Source organism: Natator depressus, chromosome 9 (genome assembly GCF_965152275.1).
Source record: "Natator depressus isolate rNatDep1 chromosome 9, rNatDep2.hap1, whole genome shotgun sequence".
NCBI lineage: Eukaryota > Metazoa > Chordata > Testudines > Cheloniidae > Natator > Natator depressus.
In genome coordinates, this window is record NC_134242.1 from 5,887,592 (window position 1) to 5,907,083 (window position 19,492).

Consider the following 19,492-nt stretch of genomic DNA (forward strand, 5'->3'; position numbering starts at 1 on the left):
AACGCCCATCAACTGGAAGCCCTGTAAATGATTAGCATTGCACCTTCTGCCGGGGGCTCTCTTAGGACTGTGAGTGGCCTGTTTATCAAGGAAAAGCAGCATGAGAATCCCATCTGCTTTGATGCTGATCCATGCAGCTTCCCAGCCCAGCTGACACACATTTGTCCATTTTGCAAACTTCAGGGTATGTTCTCCCCTGGCTGTGTGTCATTTGATGTCTGTTCATGTGAATAGGACTTCTTTGTATGCTTAGTGATCAGAGTGAGCTCGCCCCTGCAACCCTCACGGCCAAGTTCCACTACAGTTATTTCACCACTCACAACTGGGGCTTTATATTTGGTAACACAAAACCTTCACTTAGATGTGGTACTCCCCCCCGCCCCCCTGCACGCTTAGTGTGTGCATCTGGGTTAGTACTGAACATTTGCTAATGCTGCCAACCCTGTGAGTAAGGGTTTGCATTCTACAGGAGGGGATTAACGTGTTGTGTGTTTATGGCACTGTTGGAAATGGCTTGTGAGGAGGCTGCATAGTCTGTCAGTGTTTGTGGACCAAAGCTGTGTGGGTGGTACGGTACAGTTAGGTCTCCTGTAACTTGGCAAGTCATTGCTTTTAAGGCTTTTGGCTAGGAGGATGTCCCACTCACCTAACCTTAATTCCTTTCAAACAAAGGTTGTGGTATGGACTATATATGTGTACTATATATTATAGTACCAACTGGATTAACTAATGCACTTCGCCTTTCTTCTGTCAGGCATGTTCCTCTTTGCCCTCCAGTCCCATTACACCCACACGCAGGAGTCTTTCTCCTGCACCTTGTCAGGTTGTATCAGTCGCACTCCACCTTCAAATCCCTCAAAACTCCCCTTTGCTGTGAGGCCAGGAGGCCTACAAAAAGCATTGGCAGCAGTTAGGCTGCTGGTGTGTTGTGACCACTGCCTATCTCCTTCTGTTGCCCCATTTGCCTGAATCCATCCTTTATACTTGATTGCAAGCTCCTTGGGGCAGGGACTATCTTTGCCTTCTGAGTTGGTACAGCGCCTAGCACAATGGGGTCCTGGTCCATGACTGAAGCTTCTAGCAGCTTTACTATAATAATACTAACAAACCCTGGGGGTCGCTCAGTTAGTTATCAGGGCAGGATTCACAGCAGGAAGAGGGTTGATGTACTGTGTGCAGTTGGTTATGCTGTTCATTTCTCATTCTCTCTTCCTCCTCCCAGTGTCTGAGGGACTCAGGATTCCGGGGCAAGAGGACTTTTATCTATTGTCAGCTGGCTTCTGATTCCCAAAGCAGAATTTTCCTTCCACTCTTTTTCACACTGTGCCCAACTAACCTATGGAACTCCTCGCCAGGGGATGTTGTGATTGCCAAAAGTACAACTGCGTTAAAAAAAGAATGAGATAAATTCATTGAGGAGTGGACGGTTAGCCAAAAGGGTGACCGACCATGCTCAGGGTGACCCTCCTAAACCTCTGCCGGGAGGAGAACGGGGGGAGCGCGGGATTCCGATAACCACCCAGTTCTGCACACTCCCCCTGAAACTCTGGTACTGGCCATTACTGGAGGCAGCAGAGGGGCCTAGACGGACTATAACTCTGACTCCCCTGCGGCACCTCTTAGTCTCTGGATTTTCCTTTTATCCTGGTGTGGCTGTTGCTGCAATTGGAAGACTACAACCAGGGCAGGCCTGACCCCCGGCAGCACGCCTTGGTTCCAGCTGATCCTAGAAGCCTGGGGCGGGGGGGGGGGAATCTTTTGCCCACACAAGCGGGTGGGTCAGGAGCGTTCTGGGCCCCTGGTTCCCCGCCCCTGCACCCCACGTGGAGTTAGGAGCAGGAGCCGAGGGGGAAGAAGCCCGCTCACAGCCTGAAGCGGCGAGGGGCGGCCTGTGCCGGGATCCCGGGGCGGGGCAGGGAAGGCGCTGAGCCCTGGCCCCGGGGCGGCGCTGCAGAGGGAGACGGGGAGCGCCCGGAGGGCCATGGAGGGGGAGTCCCCGGGTCGCGGGGAGCAGGCGCTGCAGGAGCTCCAGGCGCTGGTGGAGCTGGTCGGGGGGAAGCCCGGGGTGCTGCTGGTCGGGGAGGTGCTGGAAGCGGGGGAGACCCGGGCGCTGCTGGGGGCTTTTGCCCAGGAGCTCTTCGGGGAGCAGCCCGGGCCCGCGGCGGGCAGCGGGGGGCAGCCCCGGGGGAAGCCGGCTCCCCAGGTCCGGGTGTGCCTCGGCCCCGGCGGCGCGGCCGGCCGGGAGATCCGCTCCCCGCTCATCTTCCTGCTGTGCCGGGCCGGCTCCCTGCAGCCGCGGCGGGCCCGGGCCCGGCTGCGGGAGATCGCGCGGGACCTGCGGAGCCGGCTGCCCCGGGGCCCGCCGGCCGCCCTGGTGGGGGTGATCGTGCAGCCCGGCCCCGGCCAGGAGGCGGCGGCGGCGGCGCAGCGGCTGCTGGAGGCGCTGCTCTGCGAGGTCTTCCAGGGAGGGCGGCGCGGGGCCGGGCTGCGGGACACGGTGCAAGCGGCCGCCTACAGCCCCGGCCGCCCGGGCGGGACGCTGGAGGTCCGGAGAGCCGCCTGCCAAGCCCTGCGAGCGGCCCTGCAGCACCGAGCAGGTACGGGGAGGGGTGCACGGGGGCCGGGGCATGGGGGGAGCGGGGAGAGATCAGGCCGGGGGCGTCGGTTTCTTTCTTGCCTCGGGTTGCCATGTGCACCTCCTGGCGAGCTGAGCTGCTGTGTCAGCACCGGCTGGCATCCAGGAGCGCTGGCCCCGCCGGTCGCCACCAGCTCTCAGCCCAGAGTCTCTTACAGATGACACAATGGGGCAGGCAGCTGTGGCTGGGTCTCGCTGGACACACAGCCGCAGTTGGGTGGGGTAGTGGAATCAGAAGGCCCTGGGATTTGCAAGGGGAACGTGGCTCCCTGAGTTGGGATGGGCAAGCGCTCCAGAGCCAACCCCCCGCGTTCCTTCAGTGAACGCCCCGGGAATGGCCATGATCCTTGCTGGGGCATTGGTTCAGAACAAACCGTGCCACCTGCTTAGTTAGTCCCAGGTGCCCCTGTGGGTTTCCCAGCCCAGGACTGACCCATCCTGACTGCTCAGTTCATTAGGTCTGGTGGGATCACGGCACAAGACGGGACGGCAGGTATAAATGTATTATAATAATTCATAGCTGTAAGGAACACCACTGGTTACAGCTGATTGGTGCCATGGTCTTGAACCCGTTTCTGTCTCAGCAGCACTATCTTGGGGCTTGGCACAAGTTGTACTGGGTTTACTATACCGGTATAATTAAAGAGGTACAAGTGTGGATGCAGGTCATGTCTACAATGGGAGCCTTACCAGTATAGGTATACTGCTATGTTACACCACCAGGGCGCTTTTATTGGAGATGCTGCCTTTGGTGGGACACAACGGAGAGTATCAATTCAGGACAAATTGCTTAGAGCAGGGCAGTTACAGCCCAAAGCTGGGTGTCCTTTATTAGTAAGGCACGTCAAACCCACCAAACAGAGAGGACTTTGGTTTTTACCCCACTGGCTAATCATAAGTCTCACAAGCAATTCCCTTAGACACTCCAGTTTCCCAGTATTGCCACCAGCACCACTCCTTATGGGGATGACTCAGTATGAAAACTGATACCCCAGTAAAAGAAAAAAAGTTCTCCTGATGCCAAACGACCAAGCCCCGGACCCAGATCAAATGAAAACTTACATCTTACCCAAAATACACACTTATAGCCAATTCTTATTAACTAAACTAAAATTTATTAAAAAAGAAAAGAGAGAGAGTTGGTTGAAAGATCAATATACATACAGACTTGAGTTCAATTTCTTGAGGTCCAGATGCATAGCAGAGATGGTGAGTTTTAATTGCCAGAAGTTCTTTTAGAAATAGTCCATAGGTTATAGTCCAATGTCCATATTCAGGGTGACTCCAGTCAATGACTGGGGATCTCAATTCTTATGGCTTAGGGTTTCCCCTTCTTGAAACCCAAAGCAGATCCGAGATGAAGAAGGATCATGTCCCAAGGTTTTTATATATTTCCAGCAATCTCTTGGCCTGAGAAAACAACAGGCTTAACTTTGTCTCCCAAACATCATGGCAATTAGCATAGGGTAATTTATCCATTAAACAGTTCAAATACAGGTTACCCCAACCTTCAAAGAGACTTATTGACAATAACACTATTTCACTCAAGTGTTTTCCTAAATGGTAATATTCCTTTTTTGATCTTTGAATCAAAGCCATAGCAATAGACAAGACTTGTTTGCTTATCTCACAAGCCCTGAGCAAACACCTACCCTTCTATCTCTAACAATGCAGGCTTACATTTCAAAGCTCTGTTTATTTACATATCTTCCTAGCAAGTCTTTAAAGTTCGGGCCATGGGTTATGTCAGTCTGTGAGTTAATTAGCTCTCTCTGGCCCTGTGTCTCACATGGCGTAACTGTGCTTTTCCTGGTACAGTGTATTCCAGCTGCTCGCACTCTGGTTCTCCTGGAGCAGAACAAGCAGCTTGCTCAGAATCATGGTGTTGCCAATATAACTGCATCTACTCTCGGGGCTTTTGCCTGCACAGCTGCATCAGTCACTGATGCTGTCGTATCGCACCCTTGACCAATGTAGCTATGCTGGCCGAAGTCTGTAGTGTACATGTAGCCACATTTACATTAGTATAAAGATACCGGCGTAGTTTATTCCTGTGAGGGGAATAAGCTTTACACCTATAACTACGTCCCCATTAGGGGCGATACTGGTATAAACACTTTGCTAGATTATCATACCCCTAACCGGTGTAGGTATACCAGTACCTCATCTGCATATTTATGTGCAAACAAATGGCAGTTCAACCCTGCCTCCGCACCCCTGCAGCTCACTTCCCTTTTTGAAAGTACGTGTCTCAGTCTGTCCTGTTTTCTCTCTTTCCCCCCTCACTTTCACGTGCTTGGATCCCATCCAAAGACTCCTCCCTGCTCCTCTTGCCCTAAGGGGTCCCTCCAGCCATAGATGCTGGAACTAGGGGTGCTGTTGCACCCCCCAGCTTGAAGTGGTTTCCATCATATCCAAGGTTTACAGTTTGGTTCAATGGCTCTCAGCACCCCCGCTACACTAACTGTTCCAGCATCTCTGCCTGCAGCTGTCCTCAAATGCATTTTCCTCAGACCCTCTCTAGATCCATAGGCCCTCAGCCAGGATTCATAGGCTCCCCAGAGGCGGCAGCCCGTGTAGTCCCCTCTCAGAGGACACCCCTCTTCACCCTCCGCTTGCCCTCGGTGCTTTTATTTTTCCCTTTGGCCTAGTTGGCTCCTTCCCATGGAGAAACCTGTAGGGGCGGGGCAGAAAAGCTCCCTTGCTGAGTTTCCAGACAAGGCCTCTCATCTTCCCTGGGTCAGGAGCCAGCTGCATGGCTGGTGCCATGGGGCAGGGGAGACATTTGCAGGGTTTGGGGTTGGGTTGTGTCTCCTCCCCACTTCAGTGCATACAGGAGGAGACACTGACTCAGTGACATCCCTGTTCCTGGGTGTTTCTTTCCCATGCCTCAGATCCCTGCTCCGTGATGTTATTTCTTGGCTTCACCTCATGTTCCTGTTGTTTGCCCTCCTGTCCTGTCTCCAGTTTCTTTTCTTCTGCTGGTGGAGCCGCCAGGCTTCGCCCCCCCCCCCCGCCCCGGCTCTCCTTCTGCGCTCCATTGAACCATATTGGGCTGATGTCGTGTGTCTTCTGTCAAAAGGGGCCTGACCCTCATCCCTATGTTCCCCTTTGCCTGGGTCACTCCACATAACTGGTCTCTCACAGTTGCAGGTGAAACCTCTGTTAGGTTTGTACCCAGACTGGGACGTTGGATCCCACAGGCCAGGAACCTGGGGTGTAATAGAGATCCAGCAGTGAGATTTGGAGCCGGATCTGAAATTCGCGACTTGGGGCTGTCTCTGTCCAGATGACAGGTTTCAGAGTAGCAGCCGTGTTAGTCTGTATCCGCAAAAAGAAAAGGAGGACTTGTGGCACCTTAGAGACTAACCAATTTATTTGAGCATAAGCTTTCGTGAGCTACAGTAGCTCACGAAAGTTTATGCTCAAATAAATTGGTTAGTCTCTAAGGTGCCACAAGTCCTCCTTTTCCATCCAGATGGAATCAGAAGCAATCAGATTACTCTTCCCTTTCCCTGAACTTCAGGTCTGAATGAATCCAGCCACGATCTTTGTGGTTCAGGTGCTATCTCTCTAATGAGCTGACCTGGAACCCTGAATCTGCACTTTGGGGAAACTTGGATCTGATCCCGGCCTAGTCCCGTCACCCCTTTCAAGCCTGTACTGCCCTCTTCTGGTGCTCTGAGGCTAGTGGCGGTTGCAACCTTTGTGCCTGTGACTTTGTACTGAGGCAGGATCACACAGCTTTTCCATCTCTCACTTCCATGTGCCTGACACTGCTGTCCTTTGCCCATCTCTCTCCCATCAAGGGAGTACTGCTGGGGTCTCGGCATTTGCTTCACACCCTCTTCTTTAAGTCACTCTTCCAAGTGCCCCAGAACCCTCTGGATCCTTTTGGTTCCAACATCCCCTAGAACAGCAGCAGAGATGGAAAAACATATCCCTCTGTGCGTTACCATGTTGCCTTAGCAGCTTTGCTTTGATGCTAGGGAAACTGGTGCTTGTGGATTCTCACAAATATCGATAGACCCCCCTCCTGTTCTTAATTCTGGCGGTGGTGGGAATAACCTGGCAGGTGGCAAAGAAGAGAGCAGCATCTCTAGGAGCCTTCAGTGGGTGCTTCAGAAGGCCTGTTTGCATAGGGCTCCATACACTCATGTTTTAGGTGTCAGGAGGATGCTTGTCACTGTAGCTGGCCTGGGGGGATGGTAGTTTTAAACTGGTGCATGTGATAACAACCCATACCCATGCTAGAAGCCCTAGTGAGCTTACTCATGTGCATGAGGAGAATTCACAGGAGTCAGGACTTCAGGGGTTGGCCCTAATTGCTTTCACCACCAATGCACTGGGGAATAGTATTTTTAAACTTGTGCGAGGGATGGACAGCAGTGATTTGAGCCTGTTGCAGTGTTATGAGGGCATGCCATGTCTATCTGGGAAAGTTACACTGTTATAAACAAGGTGTGACTTTAAACTGCTGGAGTTATCCTGGTATAACGCCCACTATGGGCGGGGGGATGCTTATTCTGGACTAAGTGTGTTTTGTTCTTGGTTTGGTTCATGTCACTGGGGAAGGGGTGTAAGCTACACTGAAAAAAGCCACTCTTATACAAGAGTTTCAGAGTAGCAGCCGTGTTAGTCTGTATTCGCAAAAAGAAAAGGAGGACTTGTGGCACCTTAGAGACTAACCAATTTATTTGAGCATGAGCTTTCGTGAGCTATGGCTCACTGCATCCGATGCATCTAGTACTAGTAAGGTGCCACAAGTCCTCCTTTTCTTATGCAAGAGTGTAACTATACTGGTATTCCTAGTACAACTTTTCTGTGTCGACAAGCCTTTGCCTTTCCCCTTTCATCTCAGTTTTGCTCTGCAGCTCTCTGCTGTTCAAGCCATGCCACCACCCAGCTCCTCACAGTGCTGACCTGAACTTCAGCACCTCTTTGCTATTCTGGTCCCACACCTCTCTTGAACTTAGGGTCTGTAGTGCAGATGTAACTTATGTCAGCACGGCCCCCTAGTGTAGATGCAGTATATGCTGATGGAAGGAGTTTTCTCGACCACTCGATAATTGCCCTGTTCTGTTCATTCCCTCTGAAGCATCTGGCATTGGCCACTGTTGGATGACAAGATACTGGGATATGTGGACCATTGGTCAGACCCAGTATGGCTGTTCTTATGTTCCTGCTGATGTAGGAACACCCCCTTATCCCCCCAAAAATTAGCTATGCTGACAGAAGCACTCTGCACTGGTGGTTTTGTTGGCATAGCTGTGTTGGTCACACCCCTGACCAATGCAGCAACATTGGTAACAGTTTTAAGTGCGGACCCAGGCAGATGTGGATGGAGACAATGGGTATCCACTTACACTTATGGCCTTAACTAGATCGGGCACCCAAGCGCTAAGAGGGGAATTGCTAGTGTGCTAACCTATTTTCCCTGAGCATGACATTCATCCATGCTCACTAGGGACTAAAAGAGGGGAACAGTCATGTAAAAATTATTTTATGGGGGATTTGTTTTGTTGGTCAAGAGGAAATATCGATCACTTTGGGCAGCTTAATGTTGCGTAAGATTGATTGCCTTAGTAAGAAGAGTCACTGCTAAAGCGGCTGATAACTTACGTTTCTAGGAGATAAGGTTTGATTGATGGATGAGATATTGCATATCCTAGGATTTGGGGATACTCGATTGTTGCAATAAGCTGCTTGTCACGTGAGGCCGTGTGAGAGTAAAACTACCCTTGTCTAATATCCTAGTATTTTACAAAAGCAACGAGGAGTCCTTGTGGCACCTTAGAGACTAACAAATTTATTTGGGCATAAGCTTTTGTGGGCTATAACCCACTTCATCAGATGCATGGAGTGGAAAATACAGTAGGCAGGTATAAATATACAGCACACGAAAAGATGGGAGTTGCCTTACCAGGTGGGGGGTCAGTGCTAACGAGGCCAATTCAGTGAGGGTGGATGTGGCCCATTTCCAACAGTTGACAAGAAGGGGCTCTGATACCCAGAAGACACCTACTACAGGACAGACCCAACAAAAAAAGTAACAGAATGGCACTGGCCATCACCTACAGCTCCCAACTAAAACCTCTCCAGTGCATCATCAAGGAGCTACAACCTATCCTGAAGGATGATCCCTCACTCTCACAGACCTTGGGAGACAGGCCAGTCCTCGCTTACAGACAACCCCCCAACAGTCTTGACTCCTGTGAATTAGCCCACGAAAGCTTATGCTCAAATAAATTTGTTAGTCTCTAAGGTCCCACAAGGACTCCTTGTTGTTTTTGCTGCTACAGACTAATGCGGCTACCCCTAGTATTTTACAGTAATGGCTCAAGACCTAATAGTAACTCACCTTCCGCTGCAATGTTCTTTTCCTTATGCTGATTCTACGGCATTGTTAAGTACAATACAAATCTCTCTATTTCCAGCAGGACTCCCTGGGAGAGGAGAACTAGTCAATCAATAGGGAGCAATAATATAAGTGTCTGGGGCCGAGGCCCAGATGCAGGATGTGAGGTTTCTGCCTGCCTTCTCTCTTCATTTCTGTTTTAGTTCTCAAAGCTGCTGTGTGTGTTCACGAGCAAATCCGTGCCAGCTTCCTTGCTGTGCCTCCTGAGGCTGCCAACAGTCCTCTCATTGAAGCAAACACAAAACCCATCCAAACCCAACTGTTAGTGAAAATCATTAAGGAAATTCTTGGCAGCAAGAAAGTGTGGACAAATAGTTAGTCCTTATTCTGAATGTGTCCAGACTAGGTAAGAATTTTCACCAGGGGAGAAATGGATTTCTGGGTACCGTTTAATGATTTCACATGGTGAATTCTATATAGAGGCCCAAATTTCCAACACACCAAGGTTGAGGAGCATGGGGTACCACTGCCTGCCAGCAGGGAACAGCCATACTGTACGTGACCCAGAATAAGCCAGGTCCCCCTATTGCCAGCATGGTGTTGAGAAAGCCCTGTCTCTTGCTGATAACATTCTGAACTCCCCGTGCTCTTTTATTTCCAAGGTGGGGAGGAAAGAGAGAAGCGGAGATTCCCCTCCCTCCTGCGGTGCATCCCCTGGGGCAGGAGGAGCCAGAGAAGAGGCCGTTCGGCTAAAGCTGCCAACAACCTTCATGAGGGTATGTTCAGCGCCCTGGAGGTGCTTGTGTTCTCCACACGTGCCGCAGTGGGCTCCTAGCAGGACAGATGTATCTTATGATGTATGGCAACCGTGTTTTTTTTCCCCGGCAGCATTCCCAGATCTTTCCAGTGTAAGGAATGGTCGATCGGGAGAAGATTTGGAACCTGAATCACCCCTATGATGATGCCGAGTGCTCCCACTAAGCCACAAGGTCTGGCCTATGGTCCTTTTCTAGTGAAACCCCAGCAGGCTCAGATTCCCAAGCCTAATGTTGGCTGGCTTCCTTAGGGAGAACATCGTCTCTGTATATACCGGCTGATGCATCAGTAATAAATGCCCCTGGAATCTATCCTCTGGCTCTGGTGGCAGCGCATATCACACCATAGGCACAGCCATCCCCACAACATCCAAATGCTGAGAGACCATCCCGGAAGCACGCTGGCTGGGATGTTTCTCTTCGTGTTGTCTTGCCCCGGTATTTTATGAGCACAACGCTGGGTCCCTCTATCTACCTGTGCTCACTGCAGTGGTTGCAGTGGCCTGCACGCAGTGTTGGTTGTAATGTGGCAGTGGATTTGCCGGAACATGTCTGAACTACAAATTGCTAACTGGGCCGCAGCAATTAGCGTCTTCAAAGTGCTGTCTGGCAGCTACCTGCATCGCACCAAGGCAGGTAGCCCCTGCTATATGTGCATCTGTACCCTCCCGGTCTTCCAAACTCACATCCCCCCTGTTCTGAGCACCCACTTTCTTCAGTCTCTCACCGTCTCACCACCATGAATGTTCCAGTTCTCTCTCGCCCTGCTGGGTCCGACTCATTACCTCTCCCATCCCTTGTCTTGTTAGAGCGCATGAAAGCAGCCCCAGGCGCCCTAACTCATGACCCGTCCACACTGGCAAGGCAGGTAGAGTGCCTGGACTCTGCAGACCGGAGCGCTCCTGGTAATCCACCTCCACAAGAAGCATAACGCTTGCTGCGCCTTGGCTGAAACGCCCCAACTTCAGTGTGAACAAGGTGTTGCATTACTGTGCTTTGATCAGCCTCCGGAAACGTCCCATAATCCCCTTAAGCCAAGTGGCCACTCTTGTCATTGTTTTGGAATTGGCTGTAGGAATGCGGATATGTCCTTTCAAAGCTCCGTTTCTGACATCCGGCATGCTTATCTGGTCTGGGACAAAGCAAGCCATTAATGTGGAATGCTGCTGTTGAGAGTGTGTGAGAGAGAGGTGGAGGAGAGGGGGGGTCTGCTGCTGTCTGAACTTACAAGACAGCATGCTGACATGCTCTCTGCCCCCCCAAACCCCACTCTCTCTCCCCCCACATACACACAACACACTCCCTGTCACTCTCCACCCAACCCACCCCTTTGAAAAGCATGTTGCAGCCACTTGCATGCTGGGATAGCTACCACAATGCACTGCTCTTTGTGGCATTGCAAGAGCTGCTAATGCGGCCATGCCAGTGTGCTTGAATCTGACAGTGTGAACACACCGCAGCGCTTTCCCTACTGCGCTTTCTGAGGGCTGGTTTCACTCCCAGCTCTCTACATCTGCAAGTGTAGCCATGTCCTTGGTCTACACTTAAGTTTTGCTGGCAAAGTGATGTCATTTAAGAGAGTGAAAAAATTCACACCTCTAACTGACATAACTGTGCTGGCAAAAGCCCCAGTGAAGATGCAGTTACACTGCCAAAGGGGTCCTTTCGCTGGTATAGATTATTTATTTCGTTCATCGAACTGGTGTAAGCTATGCCGGCCAAAGAACTCTTTTGCTGGTATAAGCTGCATCTCCGCTAGGAAGGTTTGCTGGTATAACTATGCCACTGTCTAGTGTAGACAAGGCCGGACACAGAACTGATCCCTGTTTCTAAATAATGACTTCGAGCGCTACTCCAGATCACTCTTGAGATTCTTTGGAAATGCAGATTCAAATCCTCTTCCCACAGTTCTTGCATTTCCCATCAATGATCCCCTTTCTGCAGGAGCACCGTTGGCCAGAGGCTACAGACTGCTTCAGGAGGAGTCCTGAATAATACCTTTATTCATAGTCAATGTATCTTTTTGCTAATTTCCAAACTGATCCATGACCAATGGTGAGGAGGACACCTCACGTGGAGAACCCTCTTGTTATAATAATTGGTTAGGTGACAATGGTGCAACGGGGGGCTTCAGATTAAATGGGGGAAGCACTGAAATGCCCAGTTTGTAAAATGTTAATATTTGGTACAGAAAGGGCACTTTCTTCATTGAAAATTGTGGTGGCAAGAAAATCCAGTCCAATAAACCTTCAAGCCCTGATCCTGCAATCGGTTTCAGGCAGATGGATGGAAGTTGATGAGGCATCACATGGGAATGGGGGTTGTCTGCAGGGATCAGATTCCAGGAGTGGGACCCAGAGCTCCTTACCCACAAGCGGGTGAAGTGAGTCACCTTCTGGTGTTAGTTTAAAATCCTGTACGCTGCCAGAATGCCCAAAATTGGAGCCGATTATGACAAGTCTCCAATTTATGGTTAATTTATTGCTTAAACCTTGATCCTTAATTAAAAATATGAGTCACGATTTGCATAAAATGAGAGTGCTGAAAACTGGGACTCCTGTGTGCATCTTCCTCAGTGACCTTGGTGTGTCTCCCTTTCCCTGCTCCTTGTAGGTGGCCTGCAGGACCCCGAGGAGGGAGTGGCTCTGACAGGCATGTCGCTTAACGGAAACTGTGAAGAAGCAGGCAGAGGCACAGATGCTTAGAGCTCCTGGATGGTGTCAAGGAACCACCCTTGCTGATGTCCTCTTATAGCATGAGAACGCCGGGCTGAGTTCACCCAGCTGATCTCCTGGAAAGGGGACATGGAAGCCATCACGCAGCTCTTGGGAAAAGCTGCTACCTTCTGTGTCCGAACCAGATACCCTTCCTGCTCCCACCCCGCCACTGCTAAAGCAAAACTCAGAGGAGGGTCATGTTCTGCTACTCGGTAGAGTTAATTTGTGGATGCTAAAATGGACTGTGGGCCTTTAAGAAATCCCGTTGGATGCATTTCACTGGGGGGGTGTGACAGTGCAGGAATCCCAGGTATAAAATGTGCTCAGCTGCTAAAAGAGAGAGTCGCTCATTTGAACAACAAAATTCCTCTCCAAGAGGCCTTCAGGGTTTCTTTGCTGATGGAACTAATCTTCTGCCTTGCCTCATGCTTAATTGCTGTTCTAAAGCTCCAGATAATGGCCTCAATAGAACTTCCATTTTCTGTTTGCCTCCCTGTTAGGAAACAACAGGTAAGTGGGGTGGGGGAAGCGATAGAGCTGCAGGGAGGTCACGGTGGGATGGCTCATCTCCATGTACAGGCCTTGGGACATACTGGCGAGTTGAAGAGGATTGAATGCAATAATCTAATGTGAAGAAAGGCAATTGCTAATGTCATGCCGTACAACTCACGTGCACAATGCAGAAGTCACCGATGATCACGTCGATAGGAGAGTGGTCTGAAAGAGCAGTTCATTCCATACGGCTAATCCTGGTGCTGAGTGAGTGATTTACAGGTTGCTCTGGGGGCAGAGCAACGGACAGTGCTTATAGCGTTTCCACGTTCTGATGGGGGTGAAAGATGTCCAGCCACCCCACCCCCCAGTTCCTTAACAGTGGGGTCCCAACAACCACATGGCTTTCAGGCCCCAAAGACCACCCCTTACATTCATCTCTCTTAAAGATGTGACTTAATATGTTGGTTTTAGGAAATACAATCTATATATTTAATAGTTTTCAAAGGTATTTTTTTAACCTGTCTGGCAACCAGTTGTTTTAATTAGGCTTTTATTTACATGGAATATTAATGGGACACTGGGTATGTCCAGCTACAACATAAAATACGATTGAGTTTGTCTTGGTTTTCCTTGCTCTCTGTTACAAGTTTTCATCTGGATCAGGCTGTTGGCAGGACTGTCTCTCCTCAATTATGTCCCATCTCACTGTCCTCCAGGCTTGCTGGGAGGCTCTTTTATTTGGGTCAGTCCATCTACAATCGTTTTGTCTTCCTTTGTTCTTTGGTTGGCAGAGAAGCAGCTAATAAGTGAGCACTGTGTAATCCTAGCCAATCCATCTCCTGATCTGCTGAAAATTGATCTTGTTCCTCCTGAGAGAAATGTGCCTTAGGCAATCATTTTCTATTGTGTAGAGTAGGGGGTGGGCAGTCAGGGTTCTTTACCCAGCTCTGACCATGGACAAATAACTTGATTTCTCTGTGTTTCAATTTCCTCAACTGTAAAATGGGGATTTTGATATTTACCTACCTCACACAGGAGCTGCAAGGCCTCATTAATCTCTGACAAGTGCTGTGAGATCCTTGGAGGTGCCAGAGAAGGGCAAAGGGCAACGGGAGAACAAGAGCATACTACAGTCTACATATTCATGGATTTCCCTTCTGGGGTCTCCCAATGGTGCTGCAGTGATGTTTCTGCTGTATGAAAGCAGCTCGCTGCATCTGTGGTGATTCAGTGGCTGCGGAGCAGTGGAAAAGAGCATTAGGTGTCAGGGCCGGGGGGAGTGGGAGTGACAAAGTAGCTGGGTAAATGGGGAAACGTTTTCTCTGATCCTCGAGTGGTGTTTGGTGGAATTTTATGTTGTAATTCAGGTCACTTCAGAACTTTGCTGCTGGGAGTCTTTGTGGCTCATGACTTAGGCCTTGTGTGTGTTCGTTGAGTATAACCTAAGGTGAGAATTTAATCCCAGTATAACTCTCTCTGTGGACACTCTTATTCTGGTATGAGAGTGCCTTTTATTTAAATTTAGCTTATATCACTTGGGAAGGGGTTTAAACTGAAAAAAGCCATTCTTATTTTAGTATGTGTGTCCACGCCGGGAGTTATACCTGTGTAAAACTTTCCTGTGTAGACAAGGCTTTAGACAGAACCTAGAAGGTAGATAATACAGTAGAACCTCAGAGTTACGAACTGACCGGTCAACCGCACACCACATTTGGAACCGGAATTACACAATCAGGCAGCAGCAGAGACACAAAAACCCAAATACAGTACAGTACTGTGTTAAAAGTAAATTACTAAAAAAATAAAGGGGAAGTTTTAAAAAAAGATTTGATGAGGTAAAGAAACTTTTTCTGTGCTAGTTTCATTTAAATTAAGATGGTTAAAAGCAGCATTTTTCTTCTGCTTAGTAAAGTTTCAAAGCTGAATTAAATCAATATGCAGTTGTAAACTTTTGAAAGTACCATAAAGTTTTGTTCAGAGTTACGGATATTTCAGAGTTACGAACAACCTCCATTTCCAAGGTTTTCATAACTCTGAGGTCCTACTGTAATGTCACAGCATGTATGAGTCTATATAGAGGGAACCAACACCATCCTGCTTCCAGATCACGGGGTATTCTGTACATTAAATTTGCTTTGAGGGAACATGTTTGCAAGCAAATTGAAAATACAAATATAATAATGTGATTTAGTCAAGTCATTTCTTGTGCGTGGCTGCGTATGTGATGCTGGATTTCAGCACTGAGTGGGAAACAGTTGATCAGTTACTTGAAGTGAATCTTGGCTAATGCGCTATCTTCTAGCAGAGCTCCTCTGTGCAGGGAGATAGAGGGCCTGTCTACACTACAATATTAAGTCGACTTATGTTAAGTTGACGTCCAGCCACTGCAGTAATTAAAGCAGTGGTTCACGTCCACACTTGCTCCTTCTGTCAGTGGGGCGCGTCCTCACCAGGAGTGCTTCCGCCGACTGAAATGGGGCATTGTGAGACACTGACAGCTGGAGCCTGGTAGCCCTGGGGTTCACAGCTGTGCCCACTTCCCCTTGCCCCCGCTGACAGCCAGAGCTGTCAGTCGTGTGCGGGCTCACAGTCAAAAGGCAATGTAAGTAACAGTGTCTACACGGACACTGCGTCACCCTAACTATATCAACATATGCGCTACACTTCTCGTAGTTATGTCGGTGTAGACGGTCACTTACTTCGGCAGAAGTAGCATTCTAGTGTGCACACTGGCATAATTAGGTCGATATAAGCTGCGTTAGGTCGACCATAACTGTAATGTAAACCAGGCCTGAGTCTTACGTATTTATGTCTCTCTTTGTTCGTCTCTAAATTAAGAGCAGGTCACTTATTCAAACTCTTCATACTAATTTAAATGTTTACTCCCATAACAGTGCTGACAGTGTTATGCAAATCTTTGTAATCTGTTAAGGCCTGATGAATTAACCATTTAAAATATCCCCGTAGAGACCAACACAATGTATATGGACTTGGGGCCAAATTCTGCTCCAGATTTACACGTGTAGTGACTTTGATTCCATTGACTTCAATATTCTAGATTTATATGGAAGTAAACGGGCTCGGAGCTGGCCCCATGTATCTTCCACTGGACATTAGTCTTCAAGAAGGAAAGTGACTTGGATGTTTGTTTGTTTTTAAACAGGTTAACTGGCCTTTTATAGGTGAAGCAGATGTTTTATGTATTATTTAATTGGGGGACTAATTTTGGGACATTGTTACCTTAAATACTTGATCTGAGAAATAAATAAACAGATTTAAATCCTATATTGTAGATTGCTTCTGAAGTTTTATTGATGTCTACCAGAATGTTCCCCCCGATACCACAGATATGTGGCTTACTTTGACTTTCAATTGATTTGATTTAAGCTAAGCTGGGGGAGATGGAAGTCAATATAACCCTTTGAGCACTGAAGGGAATAGTGAAACCTGTCTTTGGTGGCAATCCACAGCGCACAGGTGGGCTTTAACTAGTGACCGAACAATTGGTACCTGGGGATGCTCACTGAGGAGAGGGACCACTGTGCTGCCTTTTCAGACATGACCATTATAATTCCAATGCCAGGGTTTGATTGTGTAGGATGCTGAGCACCTTCAACTATATTGACTTAGTGGGTTCTGAGACACTCTGCATGTAACACTTTTCCTACTAGGTCAGAATCTGCAGAAATTGACGGTGCTAGAGAAGGGTCAGAACTTTTTGTTCCAGATCAAACTTTGTAAAACTTCAATTTTCTGTTTAGCCCGACTTTCCTCTCCTCCGAGTTTCCCGACCTGAATGTCAGATCTATCCAAACTGGACCCAGAGCATGAGTCTACAAGCCTAAACGCTGTGCTGATAACCAGGGCACTACATGAAAAACAGAGGGGGCATTTGGACCTTGCACTGTTGTGTTAGCAAACAGTGCCAGGCTGAGGTGGAGGGAGATTTGATAATGTTTTGTTAGAGGCAGATAGCTGGACTGGATGCTTTTTTGGGCAGGTTTCCCTTTTTTTCAGCTCGTGAACTTAGATGAGATGGGAGAAAAAACACCATGAGGGCTCTTCCTTGCTGTATCGCCTGGCCTTGCCCTGTGATTCCTGCAGGTGTGTGGTAAAAAAACCCACCTTCCTCCCCACCCCCAACTTCTGGGAGAAGCTGGGAGCACCTCTCACTGGGTAGGCTCTTCAGGGCGGCACCCATCTTTTTGTTGTGTCTGTACAGCACCTAGCCCAATGCAGCCTGGGCCATGACTGGACAGTTCTACTGCTAGGAGAGCTTACAGCAGCAAAGCTTGTTTCAGTGAAGAGCTGGGGGTAAACAAGCCCTTAGGAAGTTCCCCTGATGGCCAGCCTAAGCTTTCCCATTCTTAACATCACACGCTCGCTCAGTGTTCCTTTTCTCCTCCACGTTTCATGGCTCCTGGTTGGGTGCCAACTTTCTACCCACACAAAACTGAACACCCTTGCCCCGCCCCTAGCCCCACCCCACCTGAGGTCCCACCCCCATCTGTCCCCCCCTCCCTCTGTTCCTTGCTCTCCCCACCCTCGCTCGCTCACTCGTTTTTTATCAGGTTGGCTCAGGGGGTTGGGGTGCGAGAGGGAGTGAGGGCTCCAGCTGTGGGTGCGGGCTCCAGGGTGGAGCCAGAAATGAGGCATTCGGGGTGAGGGAGGGGGCTCCGGACTGAGGCAGTGGGTTGGGATGTGAGAGAGGGTGAGGGCTCCAGCTGGGGGTGCAGGCTCTGCGGTGGGGCCAGGGATGAGGGGTTTGGGGTGCAGAAGGGGGCTCCAGGCTGGGGGGTGGAGCCGAGTGGTTCAGAGTATGGGAGTGGGCTGCAGGCTGAGGCAGGGAGTTGGGTTCTGGGGGCGGGTATGGGCTCTGGGCTGGGGGTGCAGGTTCAGGGGCCAGAAATGAGGGGTTCAGGGTGTGGGAGGGGGCTCTGGGTTGGGGTGCAGGGGTGGTGAGGGCTCTGGCTGGGGGTGTGGGCTCTGGTGTGAGGCCAAGGATGAGGGATTTGGGGTGCAGGAGGGGGCTCTGGGCTAGGGCTGAGGGGTTTGAAGAGCAGGAGAGGGATCAGGTCTGGGGCAGGGGGTGAGAGCCTGGGAGGTAGTCGGGGTGCAGGCTCTAGGTAGCGCTTACCTCAAGCAGCTCCCGGAAGCAGCGGCATGTCCTCCCTCCGGCTCCTACACAGAGGTGCTGCCAGGTGTCTCTGCGCACTGCCCTGTCCACAGGTGCCGCCCCTGCAGCTCCTATTGGCCACAGTTCCTGGCAAATGGGAGCTGCAGAGCTGGGGCTTGGGGTGGGGGCAATGTGCGGAGCCCCCTGACTGCCCCTACACATAGAGCCGGAGAGGGGACATGCTGCTGCTTCCGACCGGAGCCGCCAGGGTCCCTTTTTGCCCGGGCATTCCCATTAAAAACTGAACACTTGGCAACCCTAGCTCCTGGTCTACAGTGACACCCATGGGCTGGCTGCCAGGGACGTGCAGAGGTGACAGGATCTTGGAGGAATTGTGCCTCTAGCATGTTGTGCGCAGCAAGGGCATCATTTCAGATTTTTTTGGGCGAGGGGGAAGTTGTATCAGTCCAAACCCCCCCTATCTCAGGTGAATAGGTGAAGCACACAGGCCAAAGCCCAATCGACAGATGCTTTTGAAAAAAGAAAAGGAGGACTTGTGGCACCTTAGAGACTAACAAATTTATTTGTCTCTAAGGTGCCACAAGTCCTCCTTTTCTTTTTGCGAATACAGACTAACACGGCTGCTGCTCTGAAAGATGCTTTTGAATGGACCCTGAAGTCCTTTTATTTACTTATCATTTTTTAAAATTATTATTTCTTTGGGAATCTGGACCTTGCCTATATTTTGACCAAGAAATTTAGATCTTGACCAAAACTAATTGATTACTCTTCACCTATGTGATTACAGTGCATCCTGCAAAGTCGGGGGTGGGCGGTTGGGGGGAGTGGAGCCAGACCCATGAAAAGTCTTGGGGGGCAACTGCCCCAAGGCAAATGACACCCCTACTGCAATGCAAAAGGGTCTAGGCACGTGTGTGGGGGGGCGGGAGGGGGGATGATCTGCCTGCCCCTGCCCTAGCTGCTATGGGGACCGGGCTGGGGCCGTGCATAGCCTTTTCCTGCAGCAGGGAACCGGCCCCTGTAGGGCGAAGAGGCTGATCGGTTCCCCGGCCCGGGGGCTGCCTGCCCCATGCTCTCCTGGAGCAGCCCACGCCGCGCGGGCAGGGAGGGGTCGTCCTGCTCCTGCCTGTCACTTTTACCGGGCTCACGCCCGCAGGCCGGGGGCCGACTCGGCCCATGCCCCTTCTGCCCGCGCTCCCGGGCTGAGCCCCGCATTTTCCTAACGGCGCCGCCGGTGCTTTGTGATCGGGCAGCTGCGAGGGCAGCCCCCGGGCCGGGGGCCTGTGGGGTCCTTTGACGACACTTCCGGGCCGGAAGGAGGAGACGGCGGCGGCG

The 19,492-nt window shown here is 50.3% G+C and overlaps 1 protein-coding gene across 1 annotated transcript; it reads left to right on the forward strand.

Moving 5' to 3' along the window:
• Positions 1–1,981: 1,981 nt before the first annotated feature.
• Positions 1,982–16,277, forward strand: C9H2orf72 (chromosome 9 C2orf72 homolog). The gene is made up of 3 exons (XM_074963217.1): positions 1,982–2,597; positions 9,656–9,769; positions 12,422–16,277. The coding sequence occupies exons 1-3, from the start codon at positions 1,982–1,984 to the stop codon at positions 12,511–12,513; spliced, it is 822 nt and encodes a 273-aa protein (XP_074819318.1). The 3' UTR covers positions 12,514–16,277.
• The last annotated feature ends 3,215 nt before the right edge of the window (positions 16,278–19,492 follow it).

What these genes read in the sequence shown, in the direction of transcription:
- C9H2orf72 (XM_074963217.1), top strand. Translation starts at nt 1,982, where the DNA reads ATGGAGGGGGAGTCCCCGGGTCGCGGGGAGCAGGCGCTGCAGGAGCTC. An exon ending in GGCCCTGCAGCACCGAGCAG is followed by an intron (nt 2,598 to 9,655) that starts GTACGGGGAGGG and finishes TTTATTTCCAAG; the next exon opens with GTGGGGAGGAAAGAGAGAAG. An exon ending in TGCCAACAACCTTCATGAGG is followed by an intron (nt 9,770 to 12,421) that starts GTATGTTCAGCG and finishes TGCTCCTTGTAG; the next exon opens with GTGGCCTGCAGGACCCCGAG.